The 16469-nt window shown below is 27.4% G+C and overlaps 2 protein-coding genes across 5 annotated transcripts; both read right to left on the reverse strand.

The window, feature by feature from the left end:
• Positions 1-332: 332 nt before the first annotated feature.
• Positions 333-1121, reverse strand: LOC114371873 (high mobility group B protein 15-like). The gene is made up of 2 exons (XM_028329181.1): positions 735-1121; positions 333-560 (listed from the first exon to the last, which is right to left on the reverse strand). Exons 1-2 carry the CDS (start codon positions 1119-1121, stop codon positions 333-335), a joined length of 615 nt encoding a protein of 204 aa, XP_028184982.1.
• Positions 1122-7859: 6738 nt separating this feature from the next.
• Positions 7860-13059, reverse strand: LOC114369396 (high mobility group B protein 15-like). 4 transcript variants are annotated; one of them, XM_028326627.1, is made up of 7 exons: positions 12942-13059; positions 11454-11668; positions 10907-10985; positions 10005-10167; positions 9789-9914; positions 8618-9012; positions 7860-8503 (listed from the first exon to the last, which is right to left on the reverse strand). In XM_028326627.1, exons 2-7 carry the CDS (start codon positions 11624-11626, stop codon positions 8162-8164), a joined length of 1278 nt encoding a protein of 425 aa, XP_028182428.1. In that variant the 5' UTR covers positions 11627-11668; positions 12942-13059; the 3' UTR covers positions 7860-8161. The 4 variants fall into 4 exon arrangements, with proteins under 4 accessions (XP_028182428.1, XP_028182430.1, XP_028182429.1 ...); XM_028326629.1 differs by lacking the exon at positions 12942-13059 and adding an exon at positions 12797-12813; XM_028326628.1 differs by lacking the exon at positions 12942-13059 and adding an exon at positions 12692-12798.
• Positions 13060-16469: the final 3410 nt, after the last annotated feature.

The following is a 16469-nucleotide window of genomic DNA, read 5'->3' on the forward strand; positions in this document are numbered from 1 at the left end:
CTATGGCATACTTCCTTCACAAAATCCTTTTTACCACGAGCATGAGTCATGGATATTTTTCTAAATAGTTTTCCATCCACAGAATCAGTGAGCAAATAGAACAATCAGAATATAAATTTCAATAGGCAACATTTCACTCTATGGTCACGCTCGACCTAATAATTAACATAGGAAAAGGGGACTCCAAAGAAACCATCATTCATTCATATCAGCAAACCAAATGTATAATAGCATGAAACCAACACAAACACCTGAAAGTAACCAAAGCATTAAAATGACTAAAGCAAACAATTAAGCACTGGCATCATAGTCCTACTCGCATCTCAAGTTTTCTAATAAGAAAACCTCTCTTCTGAATCCATAAGAGACATTGCATTCATATCAAAACTTCCCTCTCCAGCCTCAGCTTCTTCCATTTGAATGTCTGTATCCTGTTGAGGAGGCCATTGTCGAAGTGGCACAGCATCAACGATGACTTGGTCCGCCTTCAGTTTCTCCACATATTCTTCCATTTCTTTTAAGTATCTCTCTTTATCCTTATTGGACATCTCTTGATACACCTGTAGGAGAGTCAACAATCTAACCCATTATAACAGGCTTAACTATCTTTTTAATTCTTATTAAATAACCGAGCTTTGATTTTAGTCCTTACAGAAAGTCAAGTCATCATCTTAATTAGTCTGCAGTATCATTTCACAAGATAAAAAATATGTTAAACAAATTCATTTCCTTACCATTTTTTCGGACTCTGTTAACTTGCTCCAGTTTTCACCAATCATCCTCCCAATATCTGTCTCCTTTCCTTGGTGATATGGCTTTAATCTTGCATGTTCTTCAGCAAAGAAGAAATTGTAGCCAGTTTTTTTGGGTTTTGGAAGAGCAGGGTTTCTCCTTTTTATTTCCGATTTGCTTCTGCGTCTCTTCTTCTTCTGCAATGAAGCAGCAGCAGCATTGTTGTTGTTATGGGATGGTGCAGGCAATAATACAGAATCCTCTTGAGCATAATAAAGTACACCATTCAATTGCTCAGAACCCATTGTCACGGTAACTACATAGCCCCCTTCAAATTTCTGATCGATCACTCCAATCACTGTAGAGTCTGCTGAAGATGATGTTGCCATTTTCGCGCTAAAACCAGACCAGAATATATAAACAACACTACTTCTCATTATCAAACACTCATCATATATTCAATTGCTAATACGTCGTTAAAAAACCATACAAAAAGACCACTCCAATTCTAGTCCTCTGGTGAAGACAAAGTAGTTAATAGAATAACAGGAAGAAAAAATATACATATACATGAGATTTTTAAACCAAAAAAAAAAAATTATACTATCAAACAATAAATTGAAAATCATTTCACATATAAATTTTAAAATAATTATTTTATAAGTCAATAAATTTACAATATATAATAATTTATGATTAGACAATAAAGATGTATAACTACATTTTAATTAAATTCAATAAAAGACGCACAATTATATTAAAAATATAATAGATATATAATGAGAATTAGATTTAATAGGAATTCTTTAGTTAAATTATATACTTTATCATACAAAAGTTGGATCTAGCATTAGGAGATACTCCTTGAACTATGATGAACAAAGGATCAATCTCTATAGTTATTTATACTTTATCATACCTTAAAAAGAATTGTCTTGGAAAGATGTTAACTTTATAGTTATTTATCTAATTTAATTATGTAACTTTTATTTCAATAATTTTGAGATGTCAAATCAAAACTTTAACTATGTAATAGTCATTGACATGATTTAATGTCTATTGATTTACTATTATTGTTATTATTAGTATTAGTATTAACTTTCATATATTAAATAAAAATAGAGAAAATTAATAAAATAAGAGGTAACGTAGTTACACTAAAAAATATTTGTTCTCGCTTTACCATTGATATTATTTTTCTATTCTCACTTGTTCGAATAATAACAACAATTATAATAATAATGGTATATAATTTTAACTATACTAAATGAGAGTGTTCAATTTATTATGTGAGGTTAGTCAATTTAAATTTTCAATAATATCACATAATTAAAATTAATATATTTAAAATCATAAAAAATGTTCTTTTAAGAAATTAATAACTATATCTATTTAATATAAATTACACTATTTTAATAAATTTAATAACTATATAGTACTCCCTTTGATCATTAAAATAGGAAACAAATACACATAAAAATGTTAGTTAATTTAATTAATAATATCATAAGTTTAACTTTTATTTCAAAAGTATCCATAATGATACAACACATGATAAGAGATGATATTTTTTCGGCCAAGAAAAATAGTAGCCAATAAATCCATCCATTTGCATGAAGAATGAATGAGCATATTTCACAACAAATTAAGGGTATAAAAGAAGATTAGCAATTCATCTTAAAATTGATTCATGTTTTCTTATAATTAAGACCAAAATAATAGATTCATTTATTTTGTATGAAAAAAAAAAGGTTTAGAGGGAGTCATATATATTCATATTTATATTTTTTAGATTATTTTTAAATTTATACTTTTCATATAGGAAAATAGACTTTAAAGTGAAAAAACAAATGTTTGATCATGCTTTTTTTCTTCCTTCACATTGATTATATGAGTAAAAAATTTACAAATATGAAATCATCACATCATTATTATAATTTTTTTCATAACCATTATTATGATTATGGGTTATAATACTAGTCTCATATGTTTAGTGAGATTAGAATTAGCTTACTTATATTATATCTTTCTCTTCTTCTCTTATTTAAATATTAGTAAATATGAAATATATAATTTATAAGAAAATATTTTATAAGTTACTTTAATAAACTAAGCAATTTATAAATTGACAATCAACATGCTTAATTTCTTAAAAAACACACATAATACTCAAAATCCATTTACAGTGAATTATCTATAATAAATTATAAATTGATAATAATTTTTTTAAAAATATTTATATATTTAAATTGTCTTCTTATATTTAAATAATTTCATGCAATGCACATGTTTGATCAATTTTAATTTAAATAATTAAAATTTTATATTTATGATTTTTCTTTTGAATCTATACATTTCACATAGGTATTGCATCATTATTATTACTTGGAGAAACAATAAATTTCAATAGCTTTGATATTTGTAAAGATGATATCTGTTAAAATAAAAATTTAATTAATCTTTCACTAAATTTTAATTTAATTATATTTAATATGATACTAAATATTTAAAAATGATAAGTTTATTTATTAAAATATTTTTTAAATAATACTAAGTACAAACATAAAAAAAAAAAAATCAAACTTATGCATGGAACATGTATAAAATATAGTTGTTCCAATTAACATGATCGTTTGAATTTTATAAAACTTATTAAAATTAAAATAAATAAAAATGAAAGTATTTTTATAATTTAAAATATGTGCATTCCTGGGAAATAACGATTCATGTTTTCAAATTCGGTTGAAGTAGATTATTAAAATTTAAATTACATTTAGTATTCATCAACAAAGTTATTTTTTTATCAAAAACTCTTTTAAAGAAAAATATAGGAAAAAATAAATAATAAGAAAATTTTGAACATTTTAACCCACATTGGCAATAAAATATAATTAACTTGGGTTGGACTTGATTCATTTTTTTTATCAAGCAACCTAAATCAACCCAACCTTAATTGTATTGGTCTCTAGTCGTGTGAATTAATTGATTAAAAACGTTATTGTTTAATTAATATGGTCAACAACTTTAACTTTTATGTAGTTAATATGGGCCTTGAATTTTTTGAAACATATGAAAAATCATTTTTATAGTTTAAATTATTGCATTTTTTTGGAATTAACGAATAATATTTTAAACTTCAGCTTAAAAATAGGATTAAAATTCAAATTGCATTTACTATTCAACAACGTGATTATTTCCTATCAAAGACATTTGTAAAGAATACCAAAAAATGAAAAATAAATAAATAAGAAAAGAAATTGAGTATTTTAACCCACGGGAGGTCTAATGATGAACGAAGTTTTGAATCTCTATTAGTTTAGATACTCACATTTAGTATCAAAATATACCTAAAAATAAATTATCTCCTAAAGAAGATATCGATGGAACATAGTTGGATTTGATTGGCATGTTTTTCTTTTATTAAGCAGCATAGCTCAAACCTACTTGACCTTAATCGGGTTAGTTTGATTGGAGAGTCAATTACTTAAAAAAAAATATCATAGAAATTAAAAAAAATGTTGTGCACATGGAAGAGAGGGAGTTTGGAAGGCTTCAGAAATTCAAAACAACAAATCTCAACAATTTACTAAAGTGAAAAATAACATAAACAAAGATGGAAGAAAAATTAAAAAGAGAAAGGGGACGACATAAAAAAAGGAAGTGAAGGGTGATTTGTTTTCATACCGATGGAGGAACAATGGTCAATTGAGTGAATGATAGTGATGAGCACTTGGACAAATTTCGAATGATGAATGATGAAAATGACCTTTGGTTGTGAAGATTAAGGTTATGCAGACACAATATTCTTATAGAGTCAGAATAATTATTTTATTATTAAATTATATGTATATTAAGTTGGACCAGACTAACTGACTTTGAAACACATTGACCATGTAACTAACAAAATTATTATTTGGTCAACCAAAATAAACTTACATTGTTAAAGTTATCAAAGAGTATTGACTAACTTTGTTTGGTAAACTACGTCATTAATCTCTCATCAATTAGTATGATGTCATCAACTAATATGAATAAATGAGAAATCAAAAACACATATTACCAAAAAAAATTACACATGAATGTTCCATCAAACTCCTTGATCACCTAAAATTCATTGGACTATCAATGTGATAGTCATTTCATCAATTAACTCACTAGTAGGCATTGAAATTGTTAACAACCAAAAAGTATAGGGACCAAAAATACTAAATTTGAAAAAGTTTTAGAACTAAAAAATATTATATCCAACAAATTATTACTTGTTTAATTTGATCAACGAATTTACTTTTATGCATTTAATATGGTCTTTGATATTTTGAAACCTATAAAATATAATAAAATAAATGAAAAATTATTTTATAAATTAAAGTATGTGCAACATTTAATCATATTTTCAAATTCAATTAAAAAATAATCGTATACCTAACCCAGTTGTTATTTGGTCAACAAAAATAAACTTATATTTTTAAGGTTAACAAAGAGTTTAAAAACAACTTACAAAACAAATTCTACTATTGTCCCATCACTAGGCTATCAATGTGACACACATGCCATCAATTAACGTTATTACTTGATAGTAAGGGTTGAAATTGTTAACAGATGAAAACTATAAGAACCAAAATGTTAAATTCAAATTTTTTTGAGACTAAATAATATTAATTTCAAAAGATTATTACTTGTCTAATTTGGTGAAAAAGTTTACTATTTTGCCCTTAACATAGTCGCTTGGATTTTCTAAAACCTATAAAAAATACATAGGAGAGATTAAATTATATTTGTGTAACTTAAATAATTATTACATCATTCAATAATTTGATATAAAATATAATTTTTATCAATCTAACCATTAAATTATATTGACATATTATCAATATTACTTGTGTCAAAAAATTTCAAAATTAATAACAATAAGAAAATAATCAAATAATTCATATTTTAATATATTTTAAAAATGTTATTACATTAATTTTAATCTAAATGTTTTAACAAATAATTATGGATGAATGTGAAATTTTATATATATGATCTATGAGAAATAAATTTTTAATCCAGCAATAAATTCTAAAAACATTATCCAATTGAAAGTTGTTAAATGATGCAATAATTTATCAAAGTTGCACCTATTTGTTCCTCCTAAAAAATACAATAAAATAAATGAAAATTAATTTTTATAGTTCAAAATATGTGCATTTTTTTATGTAATGAAATTTTGTCTTTCCTTTGTTTAGTATCCAAATCTTATATGTAAAATTTGCTTCTTCTAAAGCTCGCACGTGTATATATATGCATATATAATATTGTGATAAAATATAATTATATTTATCATTAATTAAAAACAAATTGAATATATAAATACTTTGAATTAAAAAGTATATAGTTTTTCTTTCTAATTTTGAAAAAAATTAAAACTTTATGAATGTCTCTAAGTATAGCTTTCATGTAAGTAAATATAATTAAACAAGTCTTACGTATTGAATTAGTAAAAACAAAAAGATTCAAAATTGTGTTAAAAATAAAAAATTACCAATCACTATTTCTAAAAGACTAAATTGACCAAAATTTTAAAAAATAAAAGATCAAAATGATTTTTTTAAAAGATTAAAAAATCTTTAAAATAAAATAAAGAACCAAAATAAATCATAAAAATAAGATAAAAGAATAAAATCATGATTTAGCCTTTATTTAATAATATATAATTTTCAATTTAATAATATATTTTTAACATACATAGATTATATGAAAATTCATAAATTTAATAAACATATATTATATTTATTAAATCTAATTTTATTAAAATGAATATAATATTTAATGTTTTTACAGTTAATTGTATGTCATATTTATTAAATTTATCGGTTAATAAAATAACAATATTTTTATTTATATATTTACATAAATAGTAAATTTATACTATTGAATAAAACATTTAATTATATGCAAAAGAAATCACATTGTTGAAAAAACAAGATGGAATTAGAAAACTACAGAACCATCATAATGTTTTTAAATATATACTCAGAATTAAAAAGAGGATAATTTATACATTTAATGTAAATTAAATATTATTTAATAAATATACTAATTTTTATTATAGAAGAAAATTTATGTTTTAAAATACTATGTATAAACTATTTTTAAACAATAAAAATAATGAATATATATACTATTATTTTTTTAATGTTTGCTTTTTTACAATATATATATATATATATATATATATATATATATAATATGCAAATTCATACAATTGACAAACATATATTATAGTTATTAAATATAATAATTAATTTAATATAAGAAAAATTAAATTGTACTGATAGAAAATATTTATTATTAGTCATACAATTAATTAAATACAATAATTAATTTTCTAGTTATTGAATATAATAATTAATATAATATATTCTAGTCATACAATTAATTAACATATATTCTAGTTTCTGTTTATAAAAAAATTAAAAGTGATGTTTGTTTCTTTTACAAGGCTCAATCCATATTGTTCATTATATTAATTATTATTAGACGATAATCCGATAATCAATTAATTTGAAAGAGAAAAGTCCATACAGACAAAAGAAGAAAGAGAAGATGATTAATAATAAGAATAATTTTGAAAAAAATATAAATTTAAAATAAATTTATTATTATCCATTAAATTAATTACTTTACCTTGTGAATTAGATAATCAAGTTTTACCTAATTCACTAGTAAGTCTTATTTGACCAAAAAAAATTGTATTATAAATAAAAAGAGTGAGTAATTAGTTTAATATTTTTTTATTTTAAAATCATAAATATTATTAAACATGTAAATTAATTGATACAAAATTATTTCCCTTTAACTAACGGTCTCACATGAAAGATACTAGTGTTGTATAAAAAAACACATAAAGAAAGGTGATTGCCCTTTCTCTTAGGTTCTTTGGGATGCACTCGGTTTTGACAATCATTGTTTTGTTAATCATGTCCCCTGATCACTTGGATCATCAGACGCTGCTTGTTGCCTGCCTTTGATTGACAACAATGGAATGTTGGGTTTTGCCCATTCGATAAGTTTTTTAAAAAAAAACACTAAAAATGAATTTTGAAAATAAAAACCTTACACACACTTATAGCTGCTATAAAGTATAAAATGAAAAGAGGCATTTTATTCTTTTGGTCTCGATGGACCTAATAACATAGGAAGAGCGGACTCCCAAGGACCTAATTAACAAGTTGCCATCATATCATCCATGTCAGCTTGCCAGATGTACAATAGCAATATAGCATGAAGCCAACATGAACACCTTAAATTAAAACATTAATTAAAACGACAAAACTCACAGTTAAGCCCTGTGTGAGCAACCAAGTAAGCACTGCAACCTTAATCCTACCTCAAATCTCCACTGCATCTAAATTATCATAAGAAAATCTCTCTCTCCTGGAGAAGCTCATAAACCCCCCTTAGATGACTTCTCTTCCGAACCCAAATAGCTTGTTTCTGCTCCCATTCCTATAACAGGCAATGCATCCATATCAAAGCCTCTCTCTGCAGTTTTATTATAATCTTCATAGTCACTTCCACCAGAACTCTCCTCTGGAGTTTGAGGTGAATCTCCCTCAGCTTCATCCATTTTTATGTCAACATCCAACATGTCTGCATCCGGTTCGGGAAGTCGTTGTTGAAGTGGCACAGCATCGCTGATAACTTGGCCCATCTTCTGTTTCTCCCGATAATCCTCCATTTCTGCTCTGTACCTCTCTTTATCCTTCATGGCCTTCTCTTGATAAACCTTTAGGTCATTCAAACTCAACGCATTAATATAATATGGCCCAGATACAAGAACCAAAAGATGCATATGAGCTTATGCATATATAAAATATACAATGTTAAACCAATTCCTTACAGTCTTTTCTGATTCTTTTAACTTGTTCCAAAGTTCACCAATCATCCTACTAATCTCTCTGTCCTTTCCATGATGAAGTAGCTTTAGTCTTGCATGCTGCTCAGCAAAGAAGAAATTGTACCCACTTCTGTTGGGTTTTGGATGAGCAGGATCTCTCCTTTTTATTTCTGATTTCTTCCTGCGTCGTCGACGATGGACACCCAATGAAGCAGAAGCATTGTTGTTCTTAGCTGAGGCACTATGATGGGATGCAACCAATACAGGGTTTTGTGGAGCTTGATAAAGCACGCCTTTGAGTTTCTCAGAACCAATTGTGACTGTAACTAGATACCCACTTTCAAACTTCCCATCAATGACCCCAATGACTGGAGAACCTGCCGAAGATGCTGCCATTGCTGAAGACAACAAGACAATAAACAGTATTATTTATCAAATAATCAATCAGTCATGATAGTTAAAGATATTGAATCACTGATGCAATGCAATCATCATGTGATCTTTTAAATATGTTTATTGAGACGCTCAAAATCTTAATGGGTACTTGTATCAGTGATCTTTTAAATATGTTTGGCAGTATTATTTATCAAATATTAATGCAACACTAGACCTACTTTGTCTGGTTAACCATACAGTGGCACCTGGCAAAAAAACAAAAAATTAGGCACTTAATGGGTACACCTCTCAAAATCTGCTCTCAAGTATGACTTATGATCAGCATAACTATTTCATGAAAGAAAGGCTAGTCTTGTTTGGATATCCAATAATAGGTTGACACCACCTATTATTTAAACAATCTGTACACCACCTCCAAAATCTTGTTTGGACCATCCTGTTGTTTAAAAAATGGACAAATTGGTAAGAATTATAATTGGTCTATCACATATCCCCAGACTTAGGGAAAGAAAAATAGATATATGGAATTAGAATAGATTTCATAAAGTTACATTCCATTCTATTTTATTCTAAGCAATCCTAACATGGCAACCAATGTCATTTCATTCTACTCCATTCCATCATTTGCCATCACTCTAAACATACATAGCCTAAAAGAGTATTAGAAGCTAAGACTAAAAATTCTCATGACCATATTCACCCTTTTTTTCCTTTTTCTTTGTAAGTTGTGGTTATCAATTAATCTTGTTTTGGGCCAACAAAAAGAAAGAGCAAAGACCTTCAGGCAATTTAGCAGCATTAATATTTGACTGTTGAAAGACAGCTGGTTGAATTTCTGACAAAGGCTGCGGAAACTGCATTTTTGGAGGAGGAACTGGCAGGGTTGATTGATTCTGCAAAGCATCTGTCAAAGAGAAATGGACATCTTATATATTAGAAGGGCCCCCATCCCTAACAGTAGCTAAAATCAGCAATGTGGTTTAAATGAAAATACCAGGAGCAGTAGGGTCCCATTCACGGGCTTTAAAGAAGTAAATTTGTTCATAATGGTAGAGCAATGAAGCATAGTACTTCCGCAACACAAAAGAAGCATTTGTAGCTGTTGATGGAAAATTGAAGACTGAAGTTACGTCTTTCCATTTCCTCTCTCTAATTATCTGCAAGACAGATTAACCAGATACTGTAACTTTTAGCACTACAACCAAATAAAACAAAAAGATATGGCTCAAAGAATAGTGAAAATAATTCACAGTTTTCTGCCAGAATATTATACAAAATGCATCAAAACCCAAAAACTACTGACATTTTATTATCATGATGTTGAGCAAATCACTCCAAGGTAAAAATCTTAAACATAAGATAAATTGAACTAGAATATAATCAAACATGTTATAAAAGCATCAAAACCATTATTGACAATTTGACAACATGCAATGCAATCATCATGAAACATAAATTTATTGAGACGCTCTCTCAAGTTTAAAGAGAAAATTCATCATATGCTACAATTGAACCCTTTTCACATGCACAGCCAATGAAGATAATGAAAAAATTAACAAACTTTGGAAAAAGTTGTGTCTCTGGTCTCCCCTTGATAAACATCAACATAATGAAAAAGGGAAATTGACAAGCTTCCCTGATATATTGAGAACATATTGGATAACTACAACTTTGTAGTAAAACACCTTCTATTATTTGAAGCCACAAAGTTCAGCAGAACCACAATGAACACCAGGAAATATTAATTGATTTAATACAAATTCATCTGCTTGCGGGAGATCATTCTATCAGAGCGAATCACAAGCCGATGAAAATGCTAATAACAATTGGTTGGGATCAGATATAAAATAATACAATGGTTCTTCAACAATAAATCAAGTTCTCATCACATCTTACTTTGGCAATCCCTCCTCGAGAAGTCACTTCGACAAAGAGGCGATGCAAATCTAGTTCTCTTCCTCCAACAATGGGAATCCTGCAACAAAATTTCAAATGCCACAAAAGTAACTAAAAAGGAGTTGGGGGGACATGCTTTTATGTTACAAAGTTATGCAATTAAAAGGCATTAATAATTAGGAGGAGACAATAGTTCCAAAAACTACAAAACTGTAAGCTGAGGCCCCACTGCAGATATTGTAACAACGGAATGATTTTAAACTTGTTGGCAAAGCCAAAGAGTGCTGCTAACATTATTAGGTAGAACCATGAAACATCATCAGATATATCAATACAGAGAACATAAATGTAACTTAAAAGTTTGCATGTTTCATATCTACAGAACGAACCAAGAACAGGCTCTGGAAGTTTACTTTAAGAATTTCCCAACCAACTCACCATCCTCTCTTACAGTTTTGACACCCCTATGAACACTTCTAAAGTAAATAAAATTAAAAAACAAAAATACTTATATAGGTTACGGCCAAATGATATTCAGAGAACTTACATGAACTTGGTACCCATAGCGGCGTGAAGTTTCTCCAAGGTAAACATGAAGAGCTGGGGATTGTCTACAACCTCCTCATATTTTGCTAGAGAAAAAGGATATGCACAATAACTCGAACCTGCTGCATCTTTTATAGGTAATGAGCTGTTACCAACGCAAGATGTTGATGCCATTAACTAACTACTTGGTAATTTCTTTCAGCCTTCAGTGCTTTCCTGTCCCACCATCAACAACACAACAAGTTTAACATTTTGTAGCACAGCAGAGGGGAATTGGAAAATAATGAAGGAACCAAAGGGAGACAAAAACATTATTGGTAAGTTGATAATCACCAAGCAGCATTTGTTTTGTAGATATGAAAAAGAAAAAAAAAAAACATGAATGGGAAATGAAATGGCCACTTACATGCAGACAACAGATAAAAGAAACGAGACAAAAAAATGAAAAGAAACAGACAAGTTCACAGGATAAGAAGAAAGAAATAGTCCCATGAAAATAAAAAAGAGAAAAAGAGAGAGGGAGGCCAATAAAATCACCGTGCAGCAGCAGATTCAGGACTGAAACACCCCACAAAGGGTGAACGGGTGGTGGTGAAATAACTTGCAGTAGTAACAAGGAAGATACAAAGCCCAAGAAAAAGGGCATTATGGTACAGAAGAAAAGCTGTGACACAACCATGAATTCCCTCAGATTACCGAGGATGTAACAGCAAGAACCCATCAAACAAAGCAAGCTCAGGGCTCTGGCCTTTAGAAACAACAGTGGCTAACCAAGATAAACCTTTTTAGTCTCTTTGGTAATAAAGTCCCTTTCTACTTTTTAGTCTCTCCCAAACCCCATGCACTGTTCACAGACCTATGTAACCTATGACTGAACCCTGACATTGGTAGCATAGTATGCATGTATATCTCCATCTAGACTATCTTAAACCATTTTTTACATAAATACCTACTAGTATATGCATAAAGCAAGTCATTACTTTAATTGATCTTTCTCTATAATCTGACACTGTTTCAGGGTTAAAAGGATTTGTGGGGTTGGTGTCATCATGATGCCAATCCATCGTCCAATACCAAATATCAGAAAAACTTCACCTTTTTTTATTTGATATCCAAGGAAAATTCCAATCCGATTTATTGTCCTTGTTGCACCCTCTAATGGAGGTCAAATAAAAAAAAAAATCATAAAGCAAAGATTATCACTTGATATCAATTATCCATCGCAATAAAAGTGTGCACCTTTTTTGTGTATGCACCTTGCTTCGCTTGGCGTTATTATTACTATTTCATTAAAGAAATTGAGAAGAAAATAGAAAAATAAGAGAATATATAACGGTAGCTCACGTTAAAAAGAATATGATATGACAAGATGCAAATCCAGAGACAGAAGCAGAAATGTCAAACAACAGCTTTTGTATTTGTTTATATATAAAAAAAAATAAGACAAAATAATAATAAAATAATATAATAAATGTAAAGGCTAATTTACCAAAGGTAACAGAGGACGGAATATCATCTTCTCATCATGTAAATGAAATGACAGCAAGTAAGAAGCTTTAAAGATAATGGCACTGTTATTAAAAAAAAATGTTCGGAGATGCGAATGGATTGGATGGTGAAGAAGAAAAATTAACCCTAAAAAATTTATGCCTATCTCCCAAATGACGATCTTGTCCTCTGTAACTTTTCAATTCATCCGCGCTAGTGAAAGGGTGATTCTGCCTTTGTACAGTGAAATTTGCTGCATCTCTAGATATAATTAAATGTAAAATCAATAACTAAATTTGGATGCAAAAAATCATAATCATAATAATCATTTTTTTTATATAGAATTCTTGAAAGGGAATGGAATGGCCTCAACCGCATCCTTTTGTAACAACTTGTGGAAATGCCATGTGAAACGCTCACCACATAATATTCTCTATCTTTTCCTAAATAGCAATCTTTCTCTGCCAATCTCAAAAAAAAAAAAAAAATCTCTATACCAAACAAAATATTACTATAATAATAAGAGGAAATAGCATTTTTTTTCTAGATATGTCATAATTACAAAAGAGTGTATTTCTTTTCTTTTAAAAAAAGAGATTTGACTAAATTACAAATTTGATCTCCTATTTATCTTGATTTTGATTCTCCTATAATTTAATTTAGTTCTTCAAATTTTTGTAATTCGGTTATTTCGAATTGTTTACTTGACTATCATGTGTCGCGCTTTTATTGAACATTGATCATCATATATATATATATATTGCACTTCAACGTTCACAAGTAATCAATGGTGAATTAAAGTATAGGGGACCAAAATCGAATTCTAACACACATAAGAATACCAAAATTGTAATTTAGTGAAGAGATTTTATATTTATAAATTGTAAATATATATATAAATATATACCACCAAATAATTAAAATTTTAAAACGATAAAATAATAAGCTTAATATCAAATTATTCTCCCTTATATATATTCATGTAATTACTATAATAAAAAAAGGAAATAGAAATCTTTTCTAGATATATGTCATAATTATAAAAGAGTTTATTTCTTTTTTAAAAGAAACAACATTTTTATATCTATAAATTGTAAATATATATATAAATATATATATATATATATATATATATATATATATACTGCCAAGTAATTAAAAATTTAGAACCATAAAATAATAATTTAATATCAATTTATTTCCTCTTTTATCTATTAAATATATTCATGTAATAATCTTGTGAGAGCAATTAGTCCATATACTCTTCAATATTGATCATTTGATATGCCAATGAGTAATTGTGAAACACCAAACAAAAGATGTTCAGAAATTCAAGTTGTTATATCAATTGCAAAAAAAAAATAAAAAATTCTTGTACCGAATCAGTTAAGTAATATAAAGTTTTTTTTTACTGAAGTAATATCCACTAAAATTTAAACAAACTGTGATGTCATTATTTTTTATTGAAATACACTTTAAATTAAAAAAGAAGGGAGAGTTGCTCCACCCTTTTCCCTCTATATGCAACTCTATTTAAGGATTTGAATATGCAACTCTATTTAAGGATTTGATGTGGTTTTGACTTAAAATTAATTTGAATTAATAAAAAAAATTAAGTATAATTAGATTTGATTCAGCTTAAATTATTTATGAAATCTAAAACAAATTAAATTAATTTCTACAAATTGATTTTTGTGGTTTAAAAATTCTATCAAAAAATATTTAAAAAATACTTAAAAAGTTTGTTATTAATTAGACAGATGTTGACTAATAATTAATTCAACAATTAACTATATAAATCAACAAAAAAAGTTTCAAAATTGAACTTAAAGCTAATTATTTTTAAGTTAAATAATATTTGAATAATAATCATTTAATTTAAAAATAAAATAGTCATAAGACTTGTTTATAAGTTCCAACAACTGAACTTAGAAAAACAGCTTTAGTAAATCAACATTGATAATATTTACTTCCAACCATGAGGATCTGTAGACAACAAACCAATAGTTGCAACAATAAATTTTAGGGGTATTCGTGGTGAGTTTGATTTGGTTTGGCTTAATTTCTGCATGTCAAACCACAAACTGATCCAAATTGTGCCATTTGAAGTATTTTTAAAAAAATTCAAACCAATAATTATTGATTTTTATGTGGTTTTTTTATTTATTTTTGGTTGGTTTTCGGTTTTACATTTGACTTAGATTTGGTTTTAAACACTCATATTTTTATTTATGTTTCTTCTTCTTTTTTTGCTGAATTTTTCTTCTTTGTTCCATCTCCTTTACGTATCTCCCTCTACGATAACCTTTATTAATCGTGCAGGAGGGTGGACGGAAAAAAAAATGGAAGGTTGAGATTTTAAAGTGGGAAATTGTGATAAAGGAGGGTGGGTAGAAAAAAATGGGAAATTGGGCATTTTAAAATTGAGAAATAGAAGGGGGTTGAAAAAAAAAAGATGATGTAGCTAAATGGCTAAATGATGAGTAAATTTTACGAAGAAATAGATTATGTATTGAGAATCCAAAAAAATTATATTTATTTAATTATAATTCATAATATAAATTTATTGATTTTTATGATAATTATTTTTAAAATTATATAAACGATGATATATGATTAAATAATAATATTTTTTTTTTATCAATTCATAACTATCAAACTTAAATTGTATTACTTGTCAATGTAAGAAGGTTGGGCATTTTTTAAAGGTGGCTAGAGGTATCATATTCACAAATGGGGAAATAGTTGAGTCATTGGTGTTTGATAATATAACTTTTCTTTGTTTGAAGAAATTAATGCCGTATTTGTTTTGTCTCGTGTGTAATGAAACCCAATAAACACTAATCTACCTCTACACAACTAAATTATGCTATCAACATAATATTTTTTTATCTTTTCACAACCTTAAATTTTAGCGTAACAATAGATGTACAAACCTATTTTGGGGAGCATGAGGTGGAACGAAAAGAGAAACAAAAATAGCAAAGAGAATGTGTGTGGGAACCGAAAAGTGATAGATATGTGATAAATGAGAAAAAAAAATATAAGTAAACAAAGTTTAAAAAAAGGATAAGGAAGAGAAAATGAGTATATGTTTACATATTTATTTTAGATTTTATTTTTAGTTTAAAAGAATTAATCATGAATTATCTCTTGAGGAGGGATTTGTTTTGAGTTACAATGTGCATTTTTAGGAATTACATTCCAAAAAATGTTATAATTAGAAGTTTTATTGTTTATCAATTAAGGTGATGTAGTAGTGATATTTAGTCCTTAAACAAATGTTACCAAAGATATTTATTTTGTATTAATATTATGATCAGAAAAAAATGTTATTCCGAAGCATATCTAAAACATGTTTCATTGATTTTTAATATTCTTATTAATACTTCTTAAATTTTAAATTATACTTAACAATGTGTAATAAATATAACTCAATTGATTAAGTCGTTTACATAGGTTATTCTATTTTTTTTTGGTTACTTTTGTTATCCAATTCAATTCCTATAAATGGAAAAAAAGTAACTAA

Source organism: Glycine soja, chromosome 10 (genome assembly GCF_004193775.1).
Source record: "Glycine soja cultivar W05 chromosome 10, ASM419377v2, whole genome shotgun sequence".
NCBI lineage: Eukaryota > Viridiplantae > Streptophyta > Magnoliopsida > Fabales > Fabaceae > Glycine > Glycine soja.